The sequence below is a fragment of the Equus quagga genome, chromosome 19 (genome assembly GCF_021613505.1).
Source record: "Equus quagga isolate Etosha38 chromosome 19, UCLA_HA_Equagga_1.0, whole genome shotgun sequence".
Classification (NCBI taxonomy): domain Eukaryota; kingdom Metazoa; phylum Chordata; class Mammalia; order Perissodactyla; family Equidae; genus Equus; species Equus quagga.
In genome coordinates, this window is record NC_060285.1 from 15,908,776 (window position 1) to 15,936,501 (window position 27,726).

The 27,726-nt window shown below is 50.7% G+C and overlaps 1 protein-coding gene across 1 annotated transcript in view; it reads right to left on the reverse strand.

The window, feature by feature from the left end:
* Positions 1–27,443, reverse strand: part of ABTB3 (ankyrin repeat and BTB domain containing 3) — a 298,699-nt gene extending 271,256 nt beyond the window's left edge. The window contains exon 1 of the mRNA XM_046646488.1: positions 25,782–27,443. Coding sequence (XP_046502444.1) covers positions 25,782–26,922 — 1,141 coding nt within the window. The 5' untranslated portion in view covers positions 26,923–27,443. The remainder of the gene's footprint in view (positions 1–25,781) is intronic.
* Positions 27,444–27,726: the final 283 nt, after the last annotated feature.

Sequence of the window (27,726 nt, forward strand, 5' to 3'; positions counted from 1 at the left end):
AGCATCAAGACATCAAACTTGTAAGGAAGCCATCTCGGAAGCAGATCCTCCAGCTCCAGCCACCCCAGAGATGTCCATCAGAGATGGACTGCCCAGCGGAGCCCTTCCCGGGTTCCTGATGCACAAAACTGAGAGCAAAACAAAATGGTTGCTTTAAGCCACTAAGATTTAGGGTAATTTGTTACACTGTAACAGTTAATTAAAACATCCTTGAAAGCAGGAATTCTATCTTATGTAACTTTACATCTCCCAGCCTAGAACAGTGGAAGGCTCATAGTCAGCTCGATAAAATTCAGCTACATTGAACTTGCTCCGACTGAATTAAATTTTCCCCCTGTTAGAAAGACTACTTCAGTAAATAAAGCCAAAATGTCTTCAGTGATGAGCTGATGCTACTGCCCGGCCCATGTGAAAAGTGGTTGGGTAGGGTTTACGTGGAAATTTACAGAATATTCTATGCTGCTCTAAACAAAAGACTTGTGGGGATGAAATCAACTACGATTACCCCCAGCAGGTTTTAGGAATATTGCCGGTTATGACAGTCACTATAGAAACATCTCACAAAAATACCCCATTTGTGCGTCTAGGATTAGGAAGCCCTAACAAATGTCTTCATCCCCTGCAGAACCAGAATGGAGAAGTGATCCTATGACCTTGGCTATTTACTCCTAGGCACTCGGAGACAGAATCTGGCAAGCCAGGGTTGCCGTCTCCAGTCAAAATCGCATTAGCTTTTTATTGGCTCAAATTTAGGAGCAACCTTCAATGGGAAGGGCTTCCTGTCATGTGACATCTTCTGCAGCCAAGAGATGTGGCTATAGGGTGCCATCACTGGACCATCCCAAAGGCCATTCTCTGGCCTGGGGTATCTCCCCCACTGTACACCCAATTTCCCTCAGGGGAACTGAGGTACTTCCATAAAATTCTCTTGGTTTAGCCCCCATCTCAGAGCAAGAAGGGACCTCAAGGCAACCGATGCCAGCCCCCCCGTCAAATCCCTGCTCAAAAGCACAGGCGTTTTTCAAGCAGACTCTGCCAGCGTGTAGGGCTGCCAGGCTGCAGCGAGCGCAAACTCCATCTCAGGAGCCATGAGACCATGGCTACTTATGGACCACGGGACCTTCGACAAGTCACGTCACCTTCCTGTGTCTACGGGGCCAACAACAGCTCATGCCTCATGGGACTACCGTGAAGAGTGCATGAGAGAATGTCTTGTAAAAGGCTTAGACTGCGGTCAGTGTTGAGTGAGAGCAGCTCTGCTAGTTGAGCAGCTGGCAGAAACCAGAGGTGGGCGACCATCTCCTCACCTAGGGGTGGCCTTGCTGGCTCACCCTCGATTTTCTTCTACCCACTGTTTCCACTTAGCTCCCTCTGCGCTTTGTCCCACCCGCAAGGCCCACCCCCAACACCTGCCCAAAGTCAGTTCAAATTAGGGGGAAGAAGGCACCCCTGTCCTTTTGCCGCCCTCCTCAAAGCCTGATTGGTCTAATACGGAACCGCCTTCATCCCCCCACAGCCCGCAACCTCCCTTTCCGTGCTCCTAACTCCCGCATTTGAGCCTCTTCTCACATTTACCTAGGTGCCGTGTCTGTCTCCTCTCCCTGGCTGTGAGTTCTCTGAATCAGGGAATGCATATTTCATCTTCATAGTCCCAGAGCCCAGCACAGGGTCTGGCCTGAGCAGGGGCCCAGTGGATATGTGTGTGGGGTGAATGAACCAACAACTGAATGCATGAATTAATGAGTGAATGAATGAACACCACTGACAAGGATGGAGCACACTATACCAATCCATCAGCTTCAGCCTGAAATAATGGCTTTCTTGCACCAGGCCCAGCAGCCCCACAAAACCTCCTGTCTTTGCCATTTTAGATCCCAATTCCATTTTCTGGGGTTTCTAGATGTTGGAATTGTCTGGTCTCCAGCTCTCTGGGGCCACCCTCCTTTTGGAAGAAGCTTCATTTCAGCACAGGCAACCCCCTGCCACAGTGTCTGGGTCAGGGATGGGCCCAACCAACATGGGATCAGAAGCAGTGAGCACCAGGAGATGGTTATGGGACTGTCTGGGGAAGGGGCTCTCTTTCTCTCCTCCTGATATCATATGAGGAGGTCAGGTCTGGGGTAGTGACAGCCTTCTGGCTAGCCCGTGAGAAGCCGAGCTGAAGATAAACCCACACAGGGAGGAGGGTGCCGCTGAAAGGCAGCTGACAGAGCCCTCCATCAAGTAGGCCCTGAAGCCAGCCCTTCCTGGATCTCTCACCCACCTGAGCCAGTATTTCCCCTGGACACGTACATGAGTTTGGGTTGGATGTTTTATCACTTGCAACAGAAAGAATCCAAAGATACCAACCCCTTTTATCTAAGCACAAAATCAAATCTGCCTCCAACTCTCTTTGCTGAGAAAATCCCCTAAAACTCTGCCTTCACAGAGAGCTCGAAAACCAAAGAACGGCATCGACTTGCTTTCATGAGAGGCCCCAGAGATGGGTTTTCCAGGCCCCCCAGAGTGTCTACTTATTTATAAAGGGTCCTCTGCCTCCATCATACTTGACTTCGCCCATCTTTTCAACCCTGAGACGGTTCATGGTAATTCACAAACAAGATACTTCACACTCATCGCTAAACACTAAGTACCCTGCCAGCAGGAAAAAGAGGTGGGTAAAAAGGACTCTCCTTCCAGGCAGAGAGCACCTTGTGAGCAAGAGCAAAAGCAAGAGTGGGATCCAGCTGAAGGCTTTTCCGATGAGCCAGACAAATGACCAGGCTGGAAGATCACCATCTTCCCTTGGAAATAAACAAGGTCTGACCAAAAAATCATGAGGTGGAATGGTTTCTGGTCCAAGGCTAATTTCTTTTAGAGTCTCTTTACCCACCAGGGTGATTTTAAAAGTGAACCAATCATTTTTAAAAATCATAATTTACTCTTATTAATCTAACTAGGTTGTTAAATTAAAATCTACAGAAATATTAAACTAAGTCTGTGTTGAAGCTCAAGGTTGATTATCAAGTACTGGGGACAATGACTTTAATATGGAGGGCATGGCCTGGCTCCACCTTTGCTTTAATAAATCTTTATAGTGATCCAGAACACCAGGACCATTCCTCAGCGCTAACGGAGGAGCTGGCCATGACCTGGGTGTCAGCCATCACCCCTTCATGAGGCCAATTACAGTTCAGTGACTTGGGAGCTCAGGGTGAATCATTCAAGAAACCCTTGTCTGAAGATGAGATCTTGGAGAAACCCTACCTCTGAAGTCTTGAGATTCACTGGCAGAAAACTACAAAGCCTGGACTGGAAAAATCCATTGCCTTCTCTGACAGGCACCCACTCAGCCTGAAACACAATAGGTGCCATTAACCAGCCACACAGGCACTGCCGGCTGCCAACCCAATCATATCCCTTCCTGCCCTCTTCCTTACTGAAAGAACTCTGATTGGGTAGTGGTGGCGGGAAAAATATGTCTAGCTAAAGAAAGGTCTTAGCCTCCCTTGGAGAAATGGTGGCTAGGGGCTAAGTGTTGGCCAAAGAGACATAAACAGGATTATTGGGTGGGGGCATCAGTGAAGCTCCTTAAAAGAAGGGCCGACTCCACTGGCATGTACCCTTTCCCCCACTCTTCATCGTCCTTTGTCCTGCTTAAAATGTAAAATCAATGACTGGAGCTGTGGCAGCCACCTTGGGACCATGGGGTCCCCATCAGAATGCAAAGCATGTGCTAAGGATAGCAGAGCAGAAAGACAAAGGAGCCTGAGACGTTTTAGAATCACCTTCCTGACCTTGGACTGCCTACCTGCCTGGAACTGTTTATAAGAGAGAAAACCAACTCCCTGTCTCGTTTCAGCCACTGTTAAGTTCAGTCTCTGACACCACCAACCAAATAGAATCTGACATCAGAACGGCCAGTTAAAATCAAGTGTTCTGATGTTGGTCAAGGATGGCACCTTCACCTCCCATCACCTTTAGCAATCAGAATGCTCTAACTGAATACATGGGTTTGTGCTCTAATTTGGGAAGAGTTGATCAGGTGATAGCTTCACTAAGCACAGGGCAGGAAAAGGGACAAAAGACCAGGAAAATCCAGATTCTGCCCTCAAAGAGCATATGGTGTAATGGGAGAGGCAGGTCACAGCCATAGGGAAAGATTTCCAACAAAAGGACCAAGATGATCCACAGCTGCAGCGTTTTAGGCAGCAAGCATTGCTGTGGGATTTCAAAAAAGCGAAAATCTGCTTGTTCTGGGGCAGCCCCAGGAAAAAAGGAGTGCTTGATTTGGAGCAGTGCAGCTAAGAGGAGGGGAGGGAGGGAGCCATTCCAGGTGGACAAACAGCTGGAGCAGAAGCTTGCAATCAGGAATGAAAGCGTTCAGGGGAGGACGGGAGTAGCCTGGGAGGGTCCAGAGTCTCCACTGAAGCAGGATTAGGGGGACACCAGGATGAGAAGCTTGGACTTGACCCTGCAGCCAACAGGGAAATAATACTATCAGGGCAAGGCTGATGTGGGGTGTCAGGAGGAACGGCCTGGGAAGAGGAGAAGATCAAGGACAAGACCAAGGTGAAGATGCAGTCAGGAGGCTGCTGTGGTCTGCAGGTTCCTGGGACATTCTGAGAGAGGATGGGGCTCAGCGGCTCTGGCCAGGGTGGCAGATGGGACTCCAGTAGCAACAGCACCACCCTGGTCCTCCAGCTGAGAGCCACTCTGGATGGCCAGAGGGACAGAGCAAGCCCACCACACATCATCCTTCTTCTTCTCTCCCGTAGGCAGCCTCCTTGGATGGAAGATGCTCCTCCCATCCCCTAAAGAAAAACAGAGTGTGAATCTGGCATCTATATGCAAAGAAGGATGCTCACCCTGAACCAACTGACAGTTTGGACTTCCAGACACAGCATCACGGTGGCTTGGAATGGAAGGGACCTCACCTGTCAGCAAGAAGTCACAGAATTCTAGGATACCATGGGCTCCTGGAAGTCTTCTCAGGGATAACCTCACCCACCGGTTTTCAAAGTGGGTCCCATATGGCAGTAGAGTCCACTATACACAAAGGGGATGCTGATCCGACCAAAACAACTCTGCTTTTTCATGTTTCATATATTGAGGTTCCAGAAAAGCTGCATTCCAAACCAAAGGTCACTACCAAGTCTGAAAACCACTGACAACCCAACTCCCTCTCTCGCCTTACAGGGGAAGAGACTGAAGCCCACAGAACCCGGTGCTGCCTTTCGTGTAACTGCCATTGATCTTGTTCTTGTAATTACGTGGTCAATGTTTGCATGTCCTGGACAGCTTCGCAAGGTTGGGGCAGTGCTGTTCCCACCCACTGCTGGACCCCCAGCTCCTGGCACAAAACCAGCCACAAGGTAGATGCTTCATAAGCACCTACTAAGCAAAGCTATGAATGAAAGGGGACAGAGGTGGCTCTCAGCACAGCAGTGGCAGAGCCATGGTTACTCAACCCCGGGCCACGCCCACGGCTCAGTGTGGCTCAGTTCTTGCAGGTGACTGAGCTCCGGCATGTGGTAACAGAGCATCCTTGGCTCTTCTGCTCACAGAGTTCCCAGCTCCCTGTGCCAGGGCTTGGAGTCTGTGCCCCAGCCCTTCCAATGGCCAGCTGTCTCCAGCCACCATTCCAGCTCACACCATCCTATATTCCTCCAGGGCACCAACTGCGTCACATTCATCACTATCTCTCCAGCACCCACCCTGGCCGAGGACAGGCACTCAGCACTGCCCTTCTGCCTCTCTTCACCAAATTCCCGATTTTTAAAAACCATTTGACAAGTCTTTGAAAACGCACTTGGGAACGTGCAGACTGTAAAGAGGCTGAGCTAGAAAAAGGCTCCATCCTGGGGAGGCTCCGGCGAGTCTCCCCGGAGAGGCTTTTTCTGCCTGCTGCTCCCTTGTTTCTTCTCTCTAAAACGGGAAGGTTGGCCACTTAATCAGCCCCTGAGCACTGCATTAATGCTCCACGGAGCTGCAGGAAAAGGGACCAGCGAGCTGTGTAAACGAGGAACCACACTGCAGGCACCAGCAGGGGTTTCGGTCCACGTTGCTGAGCCCAAACATCAAGTAGAACCAAACATCCCGTCCAGATTCCTGGACAACACGCGGCCCCATCCACAGGGCGGGACAGGCAGGAGAGGGCTCATTGTGTGCTTCTGTTCTGGATTCTAACTATCTCAACACCTGCACAGCATGGGTGTAAATGTGAGCGTGTGTGTGTGTGAATATGTGTGAGAGGCCTTAGGTGGGCAGTGAAGCTCTCAGAATGACCCTTGTGAGGCCAACTGCAACTCAGTTTCTTGAGGTCACAAGCACGGGTCCATCTTTTTCCACTAGGCAACACAATTCTAGGGCCTTCGTGGGCCTACAAAAATATCCGATACCTTAAAAGTGAAAATTATCAGCTCCAAAACATAAAAAGGAAACAGCAAAGCCATAATTAATAACTGTGTAATTAAGTGACTAAACCCCGTAACAGGAAGTCAACAGCATGAATTGTTGACTTCAACGTTCATAACAATTTCATTACACTTGGTAGGGAAGAAAAGGCTAGATTTTTCTCATGCTGCAAGAATTCCCGCGGATACCTGATGATGGCAGAGGAAGCAGAGCCCATGGTCAAATAGGTAAGATCTACACACAGCAAAATAACTCCAAAAGCAAAATCATTACAAATTTCTTCCAGCCATAATATAAATTTAATGGGGTATGTATGGGCGTGACCTGGCATGGTGCCTCCAAAGAGGGGGAGGCTAGAGTTTAGGAAGACGTTAAAATTATCTATATGATGGTCTACAAAATTTTAGCTAGCAAAACTCAACCTACACTCAGAAGCGATGGCAAGTGACACGATTTCTGCTAATTTTGCAGAGCTGATGCAGGCATACACACCACAACACATACACAAACACACACACACACACACACACAAACCACAGTTGTTTGTTTTCCAAGCACTGCTGCAGTAACAAACACTTTCCAAAGCTTCGTCCAAATGAAAACAAAATGAAGCTTGCCTTGATGTATGACGTACAATCAATAACCTCCTGCTTCTCCCTTCATAGAAAATTCATTTTACTTTAAGAAAAACATGATGAGTGATTAAGATCCATCACAGAGACCTTGTGAACAGAATACATAAGGATTTCTGGTTGTTGACAGTCCTTTCAGTGGAAAAATTTTGGTGAAATGAAGACGAAAAAGGTGGGGGGGGGGGGGGAACCTGTCTAGAAGCATGTCCCTCACCGGGCATGCCCCATCTTTTCAGGTACCCAGTGCAACACGGGCGACCCCTTTTGTGTGGGAACAGAGTGGATTTCACAGCTGAGCTGAGGCACCCTGGGCTTTGGGAGCCTCTGCAGTTGTGTTTTCCTGCAGAAAGAGCTTGCCCAGGCTGGGCCACAGATTCTTCTAGAAAGTCCCACCAGTGGAGTGGTTCAAGTGGCCCATGATGGAGGCCCATTCTTTCTGGGCCAGTGGGAAGTTGGCTGAGGGGACATCCGTGTTCTGCAGAACCCAGCAGAAGCTCTGACAAGCCAGAGGTACCGCCTCCCACAGTGCCCCCTCTCCTTTCTGAGGGGACATTCCGTGGACTTCCTGACCTTCACGTAGCAGCATCTGAAGCCCAGACCATAATGCTTTGGGGGAGACCCATGAGGAGCCCCTCTCCCTCCCTCAGCTGAAGATAGAAGGCCCAGGGTCAGACTCAAGTTCCATTGAGGCCTGAGAGGTTGCAGAGGAGGGAGAGAATAACTCTATACGTCCAAAGGCTGGGCGTCCAAAAGGCTGGGGTAACCTCCACATCCAAATTAGTCTTCAGATGGGGCTCCTGTGTATCTTCTTACCCGTCCTGGCATATCAACCCACGTTTTCATAACGTCGGAGCACCAACAGTGCACAGAGAGTGGCCTTGGGAAGCACAGAAAGAGCAGTGGACTAAGAGTCAGACAGATGCCCAGTGCTGCCACTTACCTTGTGACCTTGGGCAAGATGCTTCACCTCTCCTAGCCTCAGCTTCCTCTTGTGCAAAACTAGGGTACTGATACCTACCCACCCTACTACACTGTTACGAATATTAACAGACGTGATGGGACTTCATGAACAGTGCAAGTCTAAAGAATTAATAATACCAAGGTATTATGGGGTTCAAAATAACAGTCAGTGCAGCCTGATAAATAGTAAACGTGTCCTCCTGTCTTCCAGGGGAAGCTTGCTTCAAGTCCACCCAGCTGGCAGGTGAGGAAGGGGGACGAAGAGGGGGACCTGAGATCGTCAATAGGAACCTTAGGTTACACTGGCTCAGATAAAGTATTTGAATCAATAAGTGTCACATTGTTCCGGAAAAAAAAGATGGTCTGGTCTTTCCAATCACAAAACCAGACTAGATAGTGGCAGTAGTGTGTGCTTTTCCTATTATACCAGTGCTGGCACTTAGCGGACACTGAACTATTTCCAGAATGAAGGACTAGGAGAGACGGAGGGAGACCAATGAGACCATAAACAACAAGTCATAGAGGAGAGACGAGCAGTTGCTGGATCTTTACAATTCTACATGGCCAACCCGAATAAGTCAACGGACGGTTCACCTAACAGTTGATCTCTTTTCCCCACTGAACTGACCAGCTGCCTCAGCACGGTCTAGACACAGTCATAGTGTCATCAGGACATTTAAGGAATTTTCAACGGGTCACCTTGCGCCCCTTCTACAGGCAGCCAACACAGTTAAGGGGAGAGCCTGGTAATGACACGCCAGGTGGCCTGGGTGGGAATCCCAACTCCCAGACCCTCACTGTGCGGCCTGGCCTGAGTCCTTTAGCCTTTCTGAGTCAGTTTCCGAGCTGTGCAGTGGAACTCCTAACACTGACCTCATCAGTGAGGTTGGAGGGGTTCAGCGAGAGAATATTGGGAAAGTGCTCAGCACAGACTCCAGCACATGGCAGACCTCAACAAACGGGACCCGGTGTTTATCAGAACTAAGCAAAGAGAAAAAAGCCTTGTTTCTTTTTCCCCTGGGGCAGCATGGCGTCGTGAAGAGACACCTACCTCGGGGTTCAGGGAGCTGAGGTGCAGGCCGAGCCATGAAGGGAGGACTCTGCACCTCTGTAGCTCAGAGCCTTCTCTCACCGCCCTCGCTCACTCATCGGCCGGCAGCCGTGCCGCCCCACACAACTCCATTAATCCCACGGGGCTCAGGTGTCTGGTTTGCAAAATCCACCTGACATCCAGACTGAAGGCCGCAGGGCTGCCCAGGGAGAACTGTGCAGGCTTCTCCCAGCGCTAAGATCCAAGAGTCTACGCAGACGCAGCTTTCAACTCTGAATTAGAGCAAGGGGCTGTCTCACAGGAAGAGCCTGGGTAAAAAGGAATAACAGGCGATCATTTCTTGTCTGTTCTTCAAAGAGAAGCAAGCTTTGAAAAGGAGAGATTTTTCAGGGCTGAGGATTCGGGAACACAGAGGAAGACTCCCAGCCGGTTAGCCAATGGTTAGCGCCAGGCTCTCGGTCTGCCTGTTAGTGAAGCTCCATTGATTCATGGTTCATTTCACAGGCCACAAATACATGGTGGGCGCTGTTCCACGTGTTGGGGTAATGGTGGTAAACAAACAGACAAATACGGCTGCTCGCATGGAGCTTACATTCTGTGGCTCATTCATTCATTGGACAAATAGGTTGAAGTGCCAACTGTGTGCCAGATGCAGTATGAAGGATGCGAAGATGAATAAGAAGTGGCCTGACCTGTAACGATAAACCGGGGAGTGGACCATGCGGTATAACCTGATGAGTGCTGTCACAGAGGTTTCAGATGACTGGCAACGAGAATCACACCAATAATCGCCGACCTGGATCAAGCACTCACTGCCCCACACCGAGTGCCTGTACACATCGCGGCATTTCATTTAATCCCAAACACGGCTATGGCGTGGACACTCTTACAGGGGAAGAAACTGAGGCCGAGAGCAAAGAACTTGCCCAAGGTGGCCCAGCCAGTAAGGGATGAGGCCGGGTTGTGAACCAGGCTGTCTGACCTCAGACCTTGGTCATACAGCGTGACGTACCACGCTATGACTCCCCTCCATAACATCGACCAGGTTAGACATGTCAGTGAATAAATAACTGACACCAATGAGTCACAATAGCCCAAAGTCATTGTCGTCTACACCGGGGTTTAGGAATTCAGGACCGATCCTTTCTGTTGATGTTAAAGTTGGATTAGCCACAAAATTTCTTAAGATAAAATATACACACTTCTTTAATGCAGAGGCAAGCCAGTTTTAAAGCTCAGACCTTTGAGAACCACAGGTGAAGGTGCCGACTTTGACAAATGAAAGCAAGCCCTCCGGCCTGGAAGGTTGGGGAGCGTCTGGCTGGATGGGGTTATTTTTGGTTCAGAGATGGCTTTGATGAGTTCCAGCTCTGCTCCCTTGTATCAGAAATGCCCCCTGGGAGGCGAGGCTGCCGCAGTGAAGGGGAACAAAAAGGAGAGCTTTGCAACAGGAAAAAAGCAGAATTGCAAATAATTGCGAGAGGGAGGAACAGAGTCCTCCTTGACCCGGAAGCATCTAGTTGTCGGATCTTGCATTCTCCCAGTTCCGTTTGTTTCCAGCGCTGGTTCTCCTCATTCCCTCTCTGCTGCGCCATCCGTTTGGGGGCCTGGAGATCGACAAGGTTCCGAGCATGGTGCTCACCTTTCTCTCCCCTCCCCTCCCCACCCCGCCTCGCTCAGTGCTTCGCTGAGCCTCAGCAGGACACCCTCTCCTGGCCTGTCTCCACGGCCAAGGCCAAAGCACAGCTCCCCGCTCCCGGGGCAGCCCGGGCCTCCCAGGATGTCGGAGCAGGAAGGACTCACCAAACGTCCAAGCCAGTGCTTTTCAAACTCTGTGTCTGGCAACGGAATCTCTTTCTCAAATGCATCTTATGCCAAAGCCCAACAGAGAGAAAACAGACGAAAGGAGAGCAACCCTAGGGAAGTGTGTGTGTAGGGTGGGGTGGAAGCCTCTCACGCGAGCCCCACCAGTGTCCCAAAGGCCCTTTATAGAACCCTAAGACTCGTAAGAGCCCAGACCGAAGTCACAGATTTGGCCTAATCCCCTCAGTTGACACACGACACACCGAGGCCACTTTGCCTCCATCCCCTGTGAAAACATCCCAAACATCCTTCGGGTTCATTATGGGTAGTGTGGTTCCCATGAAGCACACGGATGCTGCTTGCTCATCGGGCCTGAAACAGTCCCCAGGGGTTGCAGGCAGAAAAACCCCCACAGCTCAGGGCGTGTTGGTAGCAACTACCTCGTATGCCTCGCGACACTTCCTCCTCCTGGATCCTTTCCTCTGGTGGCTTTTAGGACGTTTCCCGGTTCCTCCTCTCCTGCCTGACCCAAGGAAGGGCTCAGTTCTTGTCTCTTCTACAAGCAGGTGACCTAGTGACCTTGGTGACCTTGTCCTGCCTCATGGCTTTAAAAACCATCCATACGCTCCCGACTCCCAAATTTCTATCTCCTCACCATCCTCCCTCCTGAGCGCCAGCCATGAGGATCCAACTACTTGGATGACATCTCCACCCGGACGTCTAAAAGGCACCTCAAACTTCGCTCGTCCCAAACTGGACTCATGACTGTTCCACCGGCCCCAAACCTGCTCTGGCCTCTGTCTTCCCCATCTCAGTTTATGGCAGTTCCATCCTTCCAGTTGTTCAGCCCGAAAACCCTGGAGTCATCCTTACGCCTCTGGTTCCCTCACACCCCACACCCAATGTGTCAACAACATCTTGTTGACTCTTCCTTTTAACGATGGCCCAAATCCCACCACTTCTTAGCCCACCTCGGCTGCTACCACGTGGTCCAGGCCACCATCCTCTCCTGCCTGGATTGTTCTAAGAGCCTCCACACACTGCTCTCCCTGCCCTCACCCTCGCTCCTCTAGAGTCTATTTCCAAGCAGCAGCCAAAGTGATTCTTTTTAATCCTAAGTCACGCCTGCCAATCCTGCAACGGCTTCTCAGTTCACTATGAATAAAAACCAAAGTCCACAACAGCCTAGGAGGACCTACCCAACCTGGCTTCCTGAGATTCTCTGCTTCCACCTCTTATCCCTCTTGGCTCACTCACACTTTTCCACCACAATGGTTTCTTTGCTATTCCTGCCTCAGGGCCTTTGCACTGGCTATTCCCCCTGCCTAGAACACTCTTCCCCAGACACTCGCATAGCTAAATCCCTCTTCGACTTCACCTCTCTGGGCCAATGTCACCTTCTCAGTGAGACCACCCTAACCACACTATTTTTAATTACAAGCCACCATCCCCAGCCCTCCCTGTCCCCATTACTCTGATTTATTTTTTTCCGTGGCAGGTAGCACCTTCTAACATCTAGACTGTTTAATTATGTTTGTTGTTTAAGGTGTCCCCCGACTAGAATGCAAGTTCTATGAAGGCAGGGAGTTTTGTCTCTTTGTGCACTGCCGTAGGCTAAGTGCTCAGAACCAGGCCTCCCACATAGTAGGCTCTCAATAAACGTGTTGAATGAACGAATGAACGAATGAGTATTCTGCAGTTGACAGATCTCTTTCATATCTGATGATTCCTTTGAGCTTCAAAACTCTCCTGGGATCTTTCAGATGAGAAAACAAGTCCAGAGAAGCACACCAAGAAGAGGTTCTCCTTGTTCTTGACCAACCACGGGCTGACATGTGAGGTCACCAAACGCGACTTAATAACTGCTTTTCACCTCCTGCTTAGAAATTCCTTTCAGGCGTCAACCGCAGGAACAGCTACAGCAGCTGGTTTATTGCTCTCTCATCGGTAATACCATGAATTGTGCATCTGCTCATCATTGCTCTTTTTGCACAGGCTACTGGGAAGCTCGAGGGCAGCAAATGCTGGTTCTTGGGTCTTCAGATCCAGGATTTGCACCTGAAGCTCCCTGGTTGCCACTCCTTAGGACTTAGACTGAATTATACCACTGGCTTTCCCAGTTCTCCAGCTTGCAAATGGCAAACTGTGGGACTTTCTGGCCTCTCTAACTGCGTGAGCTGATTCTCATAACAAGTTTCCTGTTACAGATATCTATATACATCCTGTTGGTTTTGTTTCTCTGGAGAACCCTAATACAGTGGTAAACACTAAATAAACGTTAGCCTTTGCCATTACTAAGTGCTGAGCTTTACAGTTTCCCGAAGTGTTGCCTCCTCGGACACCTACGGGTCCGTGAATACCACAACCTGGTATTATCATTATTTCCCATTCCTGTATGAGGAAACTGAGGTTCAGCAAGGTCAGGGGCCTCTCCAAGGTTGCACAGCACGCGCACACCCTACTAGGCCTGAGCCACAGCCTTCCTACTCACTGGAGGGTTCGGGCACCTTCCTGCATCCCTTCCTCCTCCACCGCACCCCCACAGGCTCCCAGCTGCCCCGAGCGGTTCCACATGGTGGGGCCATCAGAGGCCATGAAATCACCAGCTTGCTCTTGGTCTGTTCCTTAAGCCAAAGCCCTCACGCTGTGAAGACTTGGTGCAACGGCAGAATCAGCAACAGCAGGGGGACCAGGTGGGGAGGAGGGGAGGAGGTCGGGAGGGGAACAGAGGCAGGGCCCCCCCTCCCGGCCCCTCGGAACAGAGCCTGTGGCTTCTCACCTACGCCAGCCTGCCCCAGAGACTGGAAGAAGCAGCAGCAAAAGACTCATCATCTGCCCCAAAAATGGAGGCTGCAGGAGGAGTGAGGGGAGGCTTCGAAAGACAGAGGGCCAGACACAGAACTCGGAGGCACTGACGGGGGGACCAGACTCCCGGCTCTCCTCCCACGCTGGCCCAGTGCAGGAAGGAGAACTGCGAGTCCTAACCCCAACCCCACCCCAGCCCCACTGTCTAGTGTCCAGGTGCTGGCCACAGCCACCCCTGGAAGCACGAGGGAGGGGCAGCCGGACCTCCCCCGCCTGTCGAAGGAGGCTCTGTCCCATGGCCCCGTGAACCTCTCCTAAGGAGCTACCGCCACGCGTGCAGCTTACCTCTGGTGATCATCTGTGAATAAACTAAACCCACCTCAGCCTGCAAGCTGCATGAGGGAGGAACCCCATCCACTTTTTCTTGCCCAGGCCCCCACCCTGCAAGGGCTGAGGGAGGAGGCCGAGGGAGGGAAGAGCTGTGCCCGCTCCCCGATACCTGAAATCCTCAGAGGCATCAGGAGAGAGAAAGAGGTGATTTATGTCTGCGTGCTTGTGGGGCACATCCTGACGCCCTGGGTGGTACTGTGAGCTGAGATCAGGAAGGAACAATGACACACGCCACCCAAAAACACCCCAGTTAATCCAAGCAACCTCCACCCCCGAGACGGGCCCCTTTTGGAAGGTTTCTCTCGTCCTCTCCAGCTGCCTCTCTGATTTGCCCTCGGATGTTAGTACACTGGGGAACTGCTAATTTGGCTCTGCCTTCAGCACACCTGATCTTCACAGGGATCGTTTGCATTGGCTCAGCCACAGCTAACAGGGCCCTCTGCACGCTGCCGGACTAGCATCTCTTTGACTGTGAGATGCAGAGTAAAACTAGAGATGCTACAGTGGGGTCCTAGAGTAATCTCCAACGCTGCTGTCGACAATGCAGCCTCTCACTGGACCCTGCCTCCCAGGAATGATCTGGTTTGGAGGGGAGACGGTCTAAGGACCCAGAAACCTGGGATACTGGTGCCAGCTCTGCCCTGTGACCTTGCTACCTTGGGCAAAGCAGTGTCTGGCTCTGGACCTCAGTTTCCCCACCTGTAAAATGTGAGGTTTGAATCAGATGCTCCCGTGGGATGAGGCACAGCATGGGTGGGAGGACATTAGAATTTGTAGTCACTCGGACTTGAGTTCAAATCCCTGTTCTGCCGTTTACTGTCTCAGGGACTCTGGGCAAGTTACTAAATGTTTCACAGCCTCAGCTTCTTCTTGTGTAGGATGCAGGTGATATCAACACCCAGCTGGCCTTTCCACATTCACCCTTCTCTTCCTGTCTGCTCTCAGTACTGCAGCTACATGAGCTTTTTAGAACACAAATCTGATCACAGCATCTCCCTCCTTAAAAAACCTTTCAAAGGATTTCCAGTGTCCTTGGGAAAAGACAAACTCCTTAATCTGGCAGATGCTTGGTCCAACCCCCACCCAGCTCCCCTCACTTGGTTCTCCCATTCCAGCCACACTGGCTGCTCTCCTCCTTATCATGCTCCCATTGCCACAGGCCCTTTGCACATTCTGTTTGCATTCACAGAGTACTTACTTCTCTACCTTTTCCACCAAATGGGCCATACTCCAGCCTCCCTCAAGCCTCACTCCCTCATCACTTACTTAGAGAAGCCTTCCCTCACTGCTAACTACATCAAGAGCCTCAGTAAAGACTCTTACAGCCCCGTGCATCTCTCCTTTGTAGCAACCGTCACAGTTGTAAATTTACATCTAGATGATTATTTGATGAAAAAAATAAGTCCACTACAGGCCTGCAACTCCATGAGGGCAGGGACCATGTGGCTTAACATCTAACATAGTGCCTGCAGAAAAAGTCATAACGAATATAATAAAATCCAGCGATGCCAATATTTATTAAGCAATCTCCGCATGTCAGGCACTTTGCAACAGCCCTCATATTTAGGTTTTATTTTTATTCTCATTTAACAAAGGGGAAGACTGAGTCAGAGAGACTAGGTAACTTGCCTAATATCACACAGCTAGTAAGTGGTCAAACCCTGGAAGTCTGGTTGCTGGCAGACTAAAGTCCTTCACTCAATAAGTGAAGCAGGGTCAAGGAGCAGCTCTTTAAGCAAGGAGGCCGGCACTTCCTGAGCACTTGATAATAATAATCGCTAACAGACATTGAGTATTTACCATGTGTCCAATACTATTCTAAGGACTTTTGCGTGAATTAACTCATCTTATCCTCCTAATGACCCTACGAGGGAGTACTACCATTATCCTCATTTAGCAGATGAGGAAACCGAGGCTCAGAAAGATTACCTGGTTTGCCCAAGGTCACCTGGTTGATAGGGGGTGGAGCCGGAATTTGAACTTTGGCCCCCTAACTCCTGAGTCTGGGAAAATCCCAGCTCTGTGGTCCCCAGGGAGGACCAGAACAAATTCTCTGCTGCGCCACAGATTTCTGCATTCGGTTCTAGTGAGAAGGCTGTGCTCCCTCTGGCATCGAGCCTACCCGGCCAGGCAGGGTATGGACAGAGCTGTCCCCTGGGGACCACAAAGCCACCCACTGCCCCAGGGCCTCAGCTGAGGAGGCTACCCAGCAACCTCAAGGATGGCTGGGCATGACTCATGGGGCAGCCAGGGATGGGGAAGCCAGCGGTGGGGACTAAAAAAAGACCTGTGACCTCATATCATGCAAAGGACGGTCAGCAACCATGACCACTGGCACCAAGGAGAGCCCCGCCCTCCATCCACACCCCGAGGCTGCACTAGAGTCCTTCTGGGATCCTCTCAGCGGCTCATCGGGCCCAGATTTCGCCACTGTGCTATAGCCATTCAGACCACAGGTTCTGGGGCCCAAATCCCAACTCTACCCCTTCGTAATTATGCCATCTCGAACCAGTTGTTGGCCTTTCTGAGACTCAGTTTCCTCCCCAGTGAAATGGGGATAGGGAACACCCACTTCACAAGAACAGTGTGAAGACTGAAGGAGGTAACGTGTGTGAAAGACCCAGTGCCTGGCTCAGCAGCTCTTGATCCCCTGTGGATGCAACGCACAGGATGGAGCGGGGAGGAGACAGGAGCACAGCACAGGTTGCCTGCAGCACCTGCTCTTCTTCATTTATACTTCACCCATGCCTGAGAGCTTCGCACCAATTCACTGTCAAGCCACGTAGCACCCCACTTCCAGAATAGGATGATGATAACAATCATAAAGATAAAGGATAACAGTTGTTAAGGATGTACCATGTATGACACACTGGGAAAAACACTTTGAACCCACCATATTATTTGTTTTTAATAATATTTTAATCTTCACGAACACTCTATGAGGCAGTCCAGAGCCAGATTGCTTGGGGTCAAATCTGACCCACCACTCACCTACTGTCTCACCTTAGGCAAATTCTTTAAACTTTCTGTTCCTCAACATCCTAACCTGTACAATGGGAATAATAATAATAATAGCACCCATTTCGTAAGGTTGTGGTGAGGATTAAAAAATGAACAACCTGGGGCCGGCCCCGTGGCCGAGTGGTTAAGTTCGAGCGCTCCACTTCGGTGGCCCAGGGTTTCACCCGTGCAGATCCTGGGCGCAGACATGGCACCACTCATCAAGCCATGCTGAGGTGGTGTCCCACATGTCACAACTACGAGGACCCACAACTAAAAATATACAACTGTGTACTGGGGGGCTTTGGGGAGAAAAAGGAAAAATAAAATCTTAAAAAAAAAATTTTTTTCTAAATGAACAACCCAATTAAAAAATGGGCAGAGGATCTGAACAGATAATTTTCCAAAGAAGTATAAACATGGCCAACAGGCACAGGAAAAGATGTTCAACATCACTAATTATTAGAGAAATGAAAATCAAAACTACAATGAGATGTCATCTCCCATCTGTCAGAATGACTATTATTAAAAAGACAAGAAATAACAAGTGTTGGAGAGGATGTGGAGAAAAGGGAGCCCTCCTGCACTGCTGGCGGGAGTGCAAACTGGTGCAGCCACTATGGAAAACAGTATGGAGATTCCTCAAAAAACTAAAAATACAAATACCATAGGATCCAGCTATTCTATTTCTGGGTATTTAACCAAAGGACACAAAAATACTAATTCAAAAAGACAAGATGCACCCCTATGTTCATTGCAGCATTATTCACAATAGTCAAGACTTGGAAACTACCCAAGTGCCCATCAACAGATGAATAGATAAAGAAGATGTGGTATATATACACAATGGAATACTACTCTGCCGTAAAAAAGATGAAATCATGCCATTTGCAACAACATGGATGGACCTTGAGGGTAATATGCCAAGTGAAATAAGTCAGACAGAGAAAGACTATTACTGTATGATTTCACTCATATGTGGGAGATAAACAAACACACAGATACGGAGAACAGAATGGTGGTTACCAGAGGGGAAGGGGGTGAGGAGTGGGCGACAGGGGTAAAGGGGCACATATGTATGGTGACAGATGGAAACTAAACTTTCGGTGGTGAACACGGTGCAGTATATACAGAAGCTGAAATAGAATGATGTAGACCTGATATTTACATAATGTTACAAACCAATGTGACTCAATAAAAAAAGTTACTATATGGCAGCAGAAGTATCTAGCTTTCTATCAAAAACTTACGCCCCTCCAATAGTGTAGAATTGTGGCTGCCCTGCTGGAGACCACAGTTCCCAGCCCCCTTGTATCTAGTTGAGGCCATGTGACTGAGTTCTGACCACTGGAATATGAAAGGAACTGATATACCCACATTCAGGGCTGTCCGATAAAAACCTCCCACACAATCCTCCACACTCTGTTGTCCCCAGTCAGGGAAGTTCCTGGGAGTCACGTGTTCAGACAGCAGACCCTCCATCAACTGCCATGGAACAGAGCTCCTCCCTCCCCTGCCATCAACTGGACTCAACATGAATGAGAAAACAACTCTTACTGTCTTCACCCCCTAAGATGCTAGGGTTTATCTGATGCAACAGCTAGCATTACTCTAACTAATAAAGAAATTGGCACCAGAAGTGGGGCGCTTAAATAAAAGGCATTGGCTTAGAAATCAGATGGCAGGTTATGATATTAGAGGCTGTGAAACTGGAGACCCATGTCATACAGCAGTAAAATGTTTGGCTGAACCATCATCTATGATAACTTAGAAGGCAGAACTCATGCCTAGTGAGCCTGTAAGCTGTAGAGGAAGAGGCTTGAGAAAAATAATAGTAATAGAGTTTGCTGATTGTTCCTGGCTGAATTCAACAAGGTATTAGGGAAAGACAGGAGCTCAGGCACAAATTAGCCAGTTTGCAAGGAAAATGGGACAGAAATAGTAGAGAGGTGAACAAGATAATTATTTCTAGACCCCAAACAATAAGACTTAAGATCGAGAAGACTTTTAAGTGAAATAAATATCAGATTAAGGGTATAAGCTTCCTACCTATACCTGATGGCCTCAAGGTAGGTGCCATTAAATTGAGAGAGAGAGGGAGGAATGGGTTGAGAAAGATAAGAAATAATCTGGGCTTGAGAAATAAGTCTGGGAAATAACTCTGGGTGTGGCTACTGGCACATCAGACATCCTAGATGAAAATCCTACAAGGTTGTTGAAGGAATTGCATTGGCAAAATCAATAAGCCGGGACTTTAAAAAGCTTTTACTCTTACAGTGTTAAAAACAATCCCTGGGCCTCTAAAATTTCAAGGGCAGGAACTAGGTTACAAAAGACGTGGAGCCTCAGGGAGGTCATTCTCCCCAAGACCCACTTCAAGTGCGGCCAAGAAGAATAATCGACAAAGAAAATCCTCCCAGAAGGCAGAGCCAGGAGCATGGAGAACAATGAACCACGAAATTGCTCCCAGAGAGCAGAATCTGGGCTTAAGCAAGGAACGTCTCCCGCTTCCGGGGCACGGCCACATCGTGCATGCTTGGCAAAATTTCATAACTACTAAGGACCAGTGACTTCTGTGTGTCTTCCACTGTTGCCTTTTCCTAATAGGTTATCCTCCAATATGGCATCTGGGCACCGAGTGGAAGATAACAAGTCTCTTTTGGCTCATGGCCTGAACCACGAGGAGTCACGTTCAACCCAATGGATGGGACAGAGATTCACCCAAGGATCCTGAACGTCAAGTTGGAAGCAGAGATTGGATAGAACATGAGTTTCCTCCCTGTGGAAAAGGGAACACGTTTTGTGTGTGAGAAGGATGCACACAGATATTCAGTGGCCAGGGGGCCAGTGACACATCTGGCCAAGGATATAAGGGCTCAGGGTTAGCCCATAACACCTTTCTTAAGATCCTCCACATGCTCCTCCCTCTACTTATTGGCTGGATGAATGTCAAAGGAAGGCCCTAAAGGCCACACGTTGAAGATAAAGAGAGCAACGTCTCCCTCAGTCTTGGCACCTAAATGACCTTCCTGCCTCCTCCCACCCCACTCCTCTCCCACTCAGACTCCAGTGAGTAAGAAATGACCTTCTCTTGCATTAGGCTCCTGCGATTCGGGGCTGTCTTTTATAATAGCTAATGTAGCTGTAACAATTATAATACAGAGAGCTTTTGAAACAGCGCCTGGCATATAATAAGCACTATATAAGTGTAACTATTATTATTACAATACCCATTTTACAGATAGGTAAACTGCAAGTTATGGGTGTGTCTGACTCCAAAGTCAATTACTATTTTATATTTACCTCTCAGTGGATGATAATCAGACCCATTTTATAGGTTAAGTTTGGTGCCTGGGTCAAGGTCACAAATAATAACAGACTCAGAATTAGAGGCCTTTCTCCTATTTAAAGGTCATCAGCAACCCCACCCCTGACCCGAGGTCTCCAGGTTGGTCCCCCGTTGTTTTATTTTGCTGTTATTTTTATATCATGTTTCAGGAAGCACCCTACTTGCAAAGATCCCAGCACTGAACTGGCAAGTCTGCATAAAAAAACAAATAACCCTCCACTGACCCAAATTCCAAGTTTTAATTTACATTGAGCTAGTTAATTAAAAACGTGCTCTGTGAGCACAGAACTGCTGTGGCTGGCTCTGGAGATTGCTTCTGCCGTTCTCCATAAAAAGCTGGGTTTCTTCTGTGACGTTTTTGTCCAGTACAGCAACGCTGCACCGTGGAACAGCAGGACCAAACTGGAGGACAAGAAAATGCTGACTAAGCATCTAGTCTCCGGAGCAACAGGAAAATAAATGACCTGAACACCAACTTACCCACCAATCCAGTGTTGGTGAGGCAAGAGCTCATGTTAATTAATGTTTATAAAGTGATTGGGTATCCCTGAAATGAAAGAGACTATTCCAAATCCCCAAAGTATTATTATTACCACCAGCCTGAATAATTGTTTTTTAAGGAAGCCATTATTATTGAGTGCCTACTATGTGACAGATGTTTTCACATACTTGATCTGACTTAATCCTCTTAATCCCCCTATGTGGTAGGTTTGGGTTTTCTTCCTTTTTTATGCTTTTTTTGGGGGGCAATCCTCACTGTACAGATGAGAAAACCAAATTCAGCAAACGTCATTTGCTAGAAAGTGGCCAAGCTGAAATTAAAGGCTAGATCTTCTAAGTCTAAAGTCCTTCTCTCTTTCATCACACCACACTGCCCCTTCCAGTCTTCCCTTCAGATTCTTTCTGCATTTAAAACCAAATTTCATTCAAGGATGCCTGCGGCTTTTTTTTTTTTTTTGGTATGTCTTTTTTTTTATTGAAGTGTATTTTGCAATACAGCGAAACGCACAAGTCTTAAGCTTACAATGCAGCATGTTTTGACCAATGCATATACCTCCATACCACTGTCAGTGTAAGGGACATTTCTATCACCCCAGAAAGTTCCCTGGCACCTCTTCACTAAGGATGCCTGTTTAAAAAAATACAGCAAAAAAATGAGCTACTTTCCTTTCACCAAAACAATCTTTTTGTGACCTTGGCGGCGGGGGCATGTCACTTGCCCAGTGGGTCCATCCCTGAGGTGGATGCACTGAATTATCTGATGCTGGAAATATCAGGAAGAGGTACCCAGCTAAAATTCTGCACCCTGCTGGCTCCCTCCACACTGAATGGATGGGGATGAGTTCATCTGGATGAAATAGAGGCGAGATACCATTGGGCCTGGATTTATCACAACCGCCATCACCATTTTGGCCTCTACCGTGTGTCAGGCATCAGAGTGTAACACCCTTATACACATAATCTCATTTCATCCTAATTATTGTTTCCATCTTACAGCTAAGGAAACTGGAACTCAGAGAGGTTAGGGACATACCTAAGAACACACAACTAGAAAATGGCAGCCTTGAAATTCAAACCCAGGAGGTCTGACTTCAGAGGCCTTTACAGACGTTGATGGGTAATTTTAAATCCCAAAGATTTAATGGGCCCATTATATTCATTCAACAAACCATACTCAGCATCTACTAAGTGCTAGGTGCTGGGTTGAGTGATATGGAAGGAGCTACAAAGAAGAATAAGATACAAGCTTGCACTGGAGGTACCATAGTGTGATGGAGAGTCACTTACAGCAAGGTCAAGGTCAGGATCCCCAAGACATGGGGAAAGGGCTGTGTAAGGCCCGGGTTTGGGGAGTAGTGGAAGGGTTGCATCAAGGAGGTCCTCACAGAGATGCTGGAAAGATTTCTCTTGATCCAAGTCTTCATGGATGTGTGGGAAGTGGTCAGCACTGGAGGGGTTTAAGCTTAGAGGTAAAACATACACAATGGCATGGTGAAGCCCTTCTGTCTGCTCCTTATTTAGCTTCAGCAAAATCAATCAAGCCCAATTTTAAAACCCCACAGGCATGCAACACACACTGAGGTCTCTAAGCTGCTACCCTACCTCTTCCTAACAGCTGAAAATCAACAGAAGAAAAAACCTAGCTCTGAAGGGTAAAGAGTCACTGCAGAGTTCATGCCTTCAGCCCGTGCACGTGATTGTTGAAAGCCACCAAGCCCTCCGGGTTCCCTATGATCAGGTTCAGGATTCCTTGGGCCTGGCAGTTTAGCAGCAGCAAATAAGAAAGGTGGACAGGTGCAGAGATGGCAGTAAGAAGGGGCCACCAAGGTAGAAAAACTTGAAAAGATGACTCAAGACACTCAAAAATCAACAGCTTCTTTCAGGACATCACTGTATAACATTACACAATAGCTTGCTCAACTCAACAGGCATCTCATAAGCTCCAGCTGTGTACCAGGCCCTTAGACTTGGCGGAGGATATAAAAACATGAAGTCCAGTACCGCCAGTGCAGTTTGATAGGAACAAAAGGTGGATAAATCGGGACAGAAAGAACGTCAGGCTGTGAGGGGTCTCTGCTTCACTGTGTAGGTAATGAAGGGCAAGTAGGATGGCCTGAAGGCAGGGAACGCATCTGTCACTAAAGAGCAAGACATTGAAGTTCACTGTGCCTCAGTTTCAGTATAACAGGGATAATCGTAGTACCTTTTCAAGGGAATGCTGTAGACCAAATGGGTCAATATAGAGTAGTTTGCACGAGTGTCAGCTGTTATTACCTTTACACTTGCTCTATCCTGGATTGACTAACTGCTCAATAAATATTGATGAGCAAACGAATTCACAAATGAATGAATAAGTGATGCCACTGAGTTAAAGGGGAAAAAAAATCAATTGTGTAAGGCGTGGGCTCCTTAATAAGGCTCGCAGATCAGAAAGATTGCCATGCGAAAACAGTTTAAGAAACAGGTTTGATGTTTAATGTATGTTTCAAATACACAAGAAAGTAATCGCTCCTTCCTTAACCCTTCTGCATAAATGACCTGCCATTTTAAATAAGCCCAAGGAAAAGAGAAAAAGAGATCACAATGAAATTACAGTATATCTCATACCAAGAGATGGCTGAAGGGGCCCTGAAACCCAGGAGTTAAGCTCTGCTGTGGGAAACGCTGTGATGGCAGCAAACCCCAACCACCACACACTCAGCCTGCCCAAAACCAACTCTGTGGCCTGCTCCTTCCTTAAATTATACTTACTCCAAAAAGGATAAACACAAAAACTGTCTTTAAAAGATGTTAAGGATCATAAAAGTAAAACCAATTTGAAAAAACAGAGAGGCTACTAACACAAACAGACCGAGCTAGAAGAGGACCTGGGGGTCTCTCGCAGATCTAGGCCCCTATTTGACAGATAAGAAGTCTGGGGCCCAGAGAAGGGAAGTGAGTCAACCAAAATCATAACTTCAAGAGAATGGCAAAGACAGACATGGAGCAGGGCATCCAGATTCCCGAACCGGAGCCTCACGGGCTCATTCCTCCCAAAGGAAATATGGAGAGAGAAGGAAGGAGGGGTTCCATCCCAGCAGGGGCTGAGGGTTTGGGGGGCCAGGACTGAGTAAAGGACGATCGTAAAAAGGGGGAGTTAATTCCCAGGGCGGTGGGCGCTCCGGTGGGAAGAAAATGAAGCCCTCTGCGCTTTGCGGGGCTGGGGAGTAGGGTTCCAGACTGAACAATCCTGTCCAAAGCTCCTGGGTTTTGCAGGTGAACCCTTCCCCTTGTGAAGAAGCGCACACAAAGACCAAAGCCGTCTCCCAGATGTTTCCATCTTAGTCCGGATTTCACGTGTGGGTGGCGTGGGTGGGGGGATGGGGAGCCTCGCAGATGCCTTCGCTTTAGGGTTGCGCCCTCCGTTGGCAGCAGAGGTGGAAGGGCTCTGGCAAAGAGATCCCGAAGAGTCTTGGGGATCAACGCGGAAGTCGCGAGCCCGCCCCCCGCCACACACACACACACACACACACACACACACACACACACGCTTTGCTCCCTTCCTTCCCCTCCCCCAACAATGATCAAAGCCAGGTGAAGGGACCGAGAGCTAGAGGGTCGGTTTCCGAAGGGTTTCTGGACCCGCGCGCCTGCTCGCTCCTGCGCACACTCACAGCCACACTCACATGCACACACTTGGCACCCCCAGAGGCCGAGCCGCGCCCGCCGCATCTCTCCGTCAGCCCCCGGGAAACGGACAGGCAGCAACATGAATGAAATCTGCCCAGAAAGACTGCATTTCAGCTCCAACCACGCAATCTCGGGCCAAACCGCTGAATATGTAACAAAGTTTTATTTCGCTTTTGGAGTCTCCAGTTACGCTTCTACCATTTCCTGTGGAAAATTGAAGCTTTGAAGTGTCTAGCTCCGGCTTTCGCAGACAGGCCGGACCGCCAGCTCGAGCTCTCGAAAACAAGAAGCCCCAGCCCCACCCCCTCCGCCGCCAGAATTGCAGGTTCAAACCCACCCAGGTCTGGCCTGCAAAACGGGAGGGTGCGGGAGGGAATGACAGAACCTGCTGGAAACGACGCCCTAAACTGACAACCCCATCCAGAACCCCGCCCCACTCCCTTCCTGCCCTGGTCCCTAGTGGCTGGCGCTCCTTAAGCCAAGTGGTGACAGCTGCAGCTCCCTGCCACAGGGAACCGAGAGCTGCAAGAGCTGGGAGGTCGGAATTGGGGGTGGGGGGTGTCCATTGCGCAGCACCCACCAGCTGTGAGCTCTGGCCCTCAAAACCTGCCCCGGAAAAACTTGAGACCTGAAAGTCTTCCCGCTCCACCCTCTCACCACACACACCTCACCCCTACTGTTTCTAGGCCGAGAGAGCTCTCAAACGTTCTGCCTTTAGAGCCGCGGGGCCTCTCCTTTACCAGCTCACGGACAGAGTCCCCGAGGGTGCGGGAAAGTATGCGGACCGGGCGGCGGAGGGAGGAATAAGCCTCCTCCCCAATTCCAGGGAGCCAAACTTGTGCGCCCGGGAATTTGGCATCAACAAGGTCAAAAAACCAGGGGTCTGGCAGAAATATGTCCTAGGCGCAAATGACTGCAAACCTGTTCCCCACAATGGTGTCGGGTTCTTCCCACAGCCAGCAGGAGGCAGCCGCCGCCCCGCCCGGCACTGGGGGCGGAACCGCGCGCTCTGGGACTTGGCACCTTAGGAGCCGCGGGAAGAATGAGGATCCCGAGCGCAGGAGGGAACAGGCGGGTTTCGGGCCGCCTCCAACTCGGCGGTCCCATCAGAGGCTTGGGACTGCAGCGGGTGGCTAGAACGACGCGGGAGGGGGACGCGAGGCAAACTTGCGAGGACAGTTGGCCGGGTTGGGTGGGAGGGGGCGGCACCTGCGCGGCCACTTACCGCTGGCGTTCTTCCCGCAGATGAGGTGCTGATAGGGCTGCAGGAGCCCCCATATCTCGGAGTCGTTGTTGACAGTATGCTCCAGCGTCTCCACGGTGAACTTGGGCGCCTCGTGGAGCGCGTGGTGGTGGAGATGGTGGTGGTTGACCGCGGCGGCCGGCGGGGCTGCGGCGGCGGCGGCAGCGGCGGCCGGCGGGGCGCAACAGCTGCTGCCCCCGCTGGCGCTGCTGGCTGCGCTGCAGGCGCCGCCGCTCGCCGTTCCCCCTCCGGGCGCCTCCCGCTCTTTATCCACCGCGGGGGCCGCGCCGGGGCCGGAGCCTGGGCCTGGACCGGAGCTGGAGCCCGGACCGGGACCACTGCAGCTCCGGGGCAGCCCGGAGGCCACGACCCGCGCGTAGATGTCCCGGAAGAGGCTCTCCATGCAGGCCGTCAGGTAGATGGCGGCGTGCTCGTGGATGCGCAGCGCCACGCGGCTGTCTACCATCCAGCGGTACACGCGGCCCACGGAGAAGGTGAGGCCACAGCGCGCAGACTTGCCGCGGCCCAGGCGGTCGCCGCCGGCACTGCTCATGTTGTAGAGAGACAGCGCGGCTAGCGCGGCCGCCGTGCAGTGCGCCGCCAGGCCCCAAGACAGCACGATCTCCATGGCGCTCTTGATCTCGTACTTGGTGCACTTAGCGAAGCGCAGGCTCAGGCGCTGCGCCTCTTTGGCGATGCGTACCAGCGCCCGGCTCACCAGCGTCGACAGCTTGGCCAGCGCGTCTTTGGGCAGGCCGCCGGGGGCCACCGGGCCTGCCCGGGGATCGCGCGAGCGCAGCAGCAGCGCCTCCAGCTCCTGGAGGGTCCAGGGGACCTCGTCGAGGTCCGGCAGCAGCCGCGAGCAGTGCTGGCCGGCGCAGTCCAGCCCCTCGGAGTCTTCCACCAGGGCAGTGTTGACGGTGTCAAAGCTGTTGTGCCGGCTGTGCATGGAGTCAGCTAGAGGCGGCCAGCAGCTCCCGCCATACGGGGACGCCGGGTGCGAGTCGGAACAGCACAGGGACAAGTTGGAGGAGCGCACCGAGTCCGCCGCGCCACCATAACCCGAGTCCAGCGTCAGATCCTCCAGGGTCCGCACCACGGGCTTCTTACCTCTCCTGGCCATCGCTACGCCACTTCATGCTGCGGCCGCCGGGGAGCCGAGGGGAAGGAGCAGCGAGGAGCAGCAGACGCCGGGGCGCGGGCACAGCCGAGTCCGCGCCGCCTCGGCTCACTTTTCCACCAGCCGCTACTACCAAGTGTTACTACTTTCGGCTGCCTCCTGGAGCCGCCGCCGGTGGAATACACAGGGCAGACCCTGGAGTCATCTTCCAGAGCCCGGGCCGGAGCTGGGGCGCACTGAGGACAAGCCAGGCCGGGAGGGAAGCTCACGCCGGGACTCGCCCCTTTCTTCCAAAATAAAATAAAAAGTGTCTGACCCGCTCCTCCCTGGGCCCAGCTGGGCGCAGAAGCCGCCAGGCGCTGGCCTGGGTGTTCGTAGGACGGAAATCGACCCAGATGCCACCGCAGCAGCAGCTCCTCCGGCAGCTGGCTCTGGGCTCCGGGCTCCCGGCTCCCGTCTCCCGGCCCGGGCTCGCTCGGCGCCCGCCCGCCCCGCACTGAAGCGCAGCCGAGACCGCGGCGGCTGCAAACCCTCCCGAACCCCGCAAACCCGGAGCAGCCAGCGGGGCGGGCGTATGTAAAGCAGCGCCGGCGGAGAGCCAATGGGATCAGGGCATGCTAATCACATCGCTTTTTTTTTTTTTAATTCCGCAGCCCCGCCCCTCACACGGGCCCGGGGCGGTGACCAAGGCTGCAGGAAGTGGGGAGCCCCGGGCTGGAAATTGGGGGGCCTGTGGGACCGCAGAGACGGGGGCTGCCCTCATGCTGCTGTCCCTGCCCCTCAGGCTCCTGGCTTTGGTACCAGAAC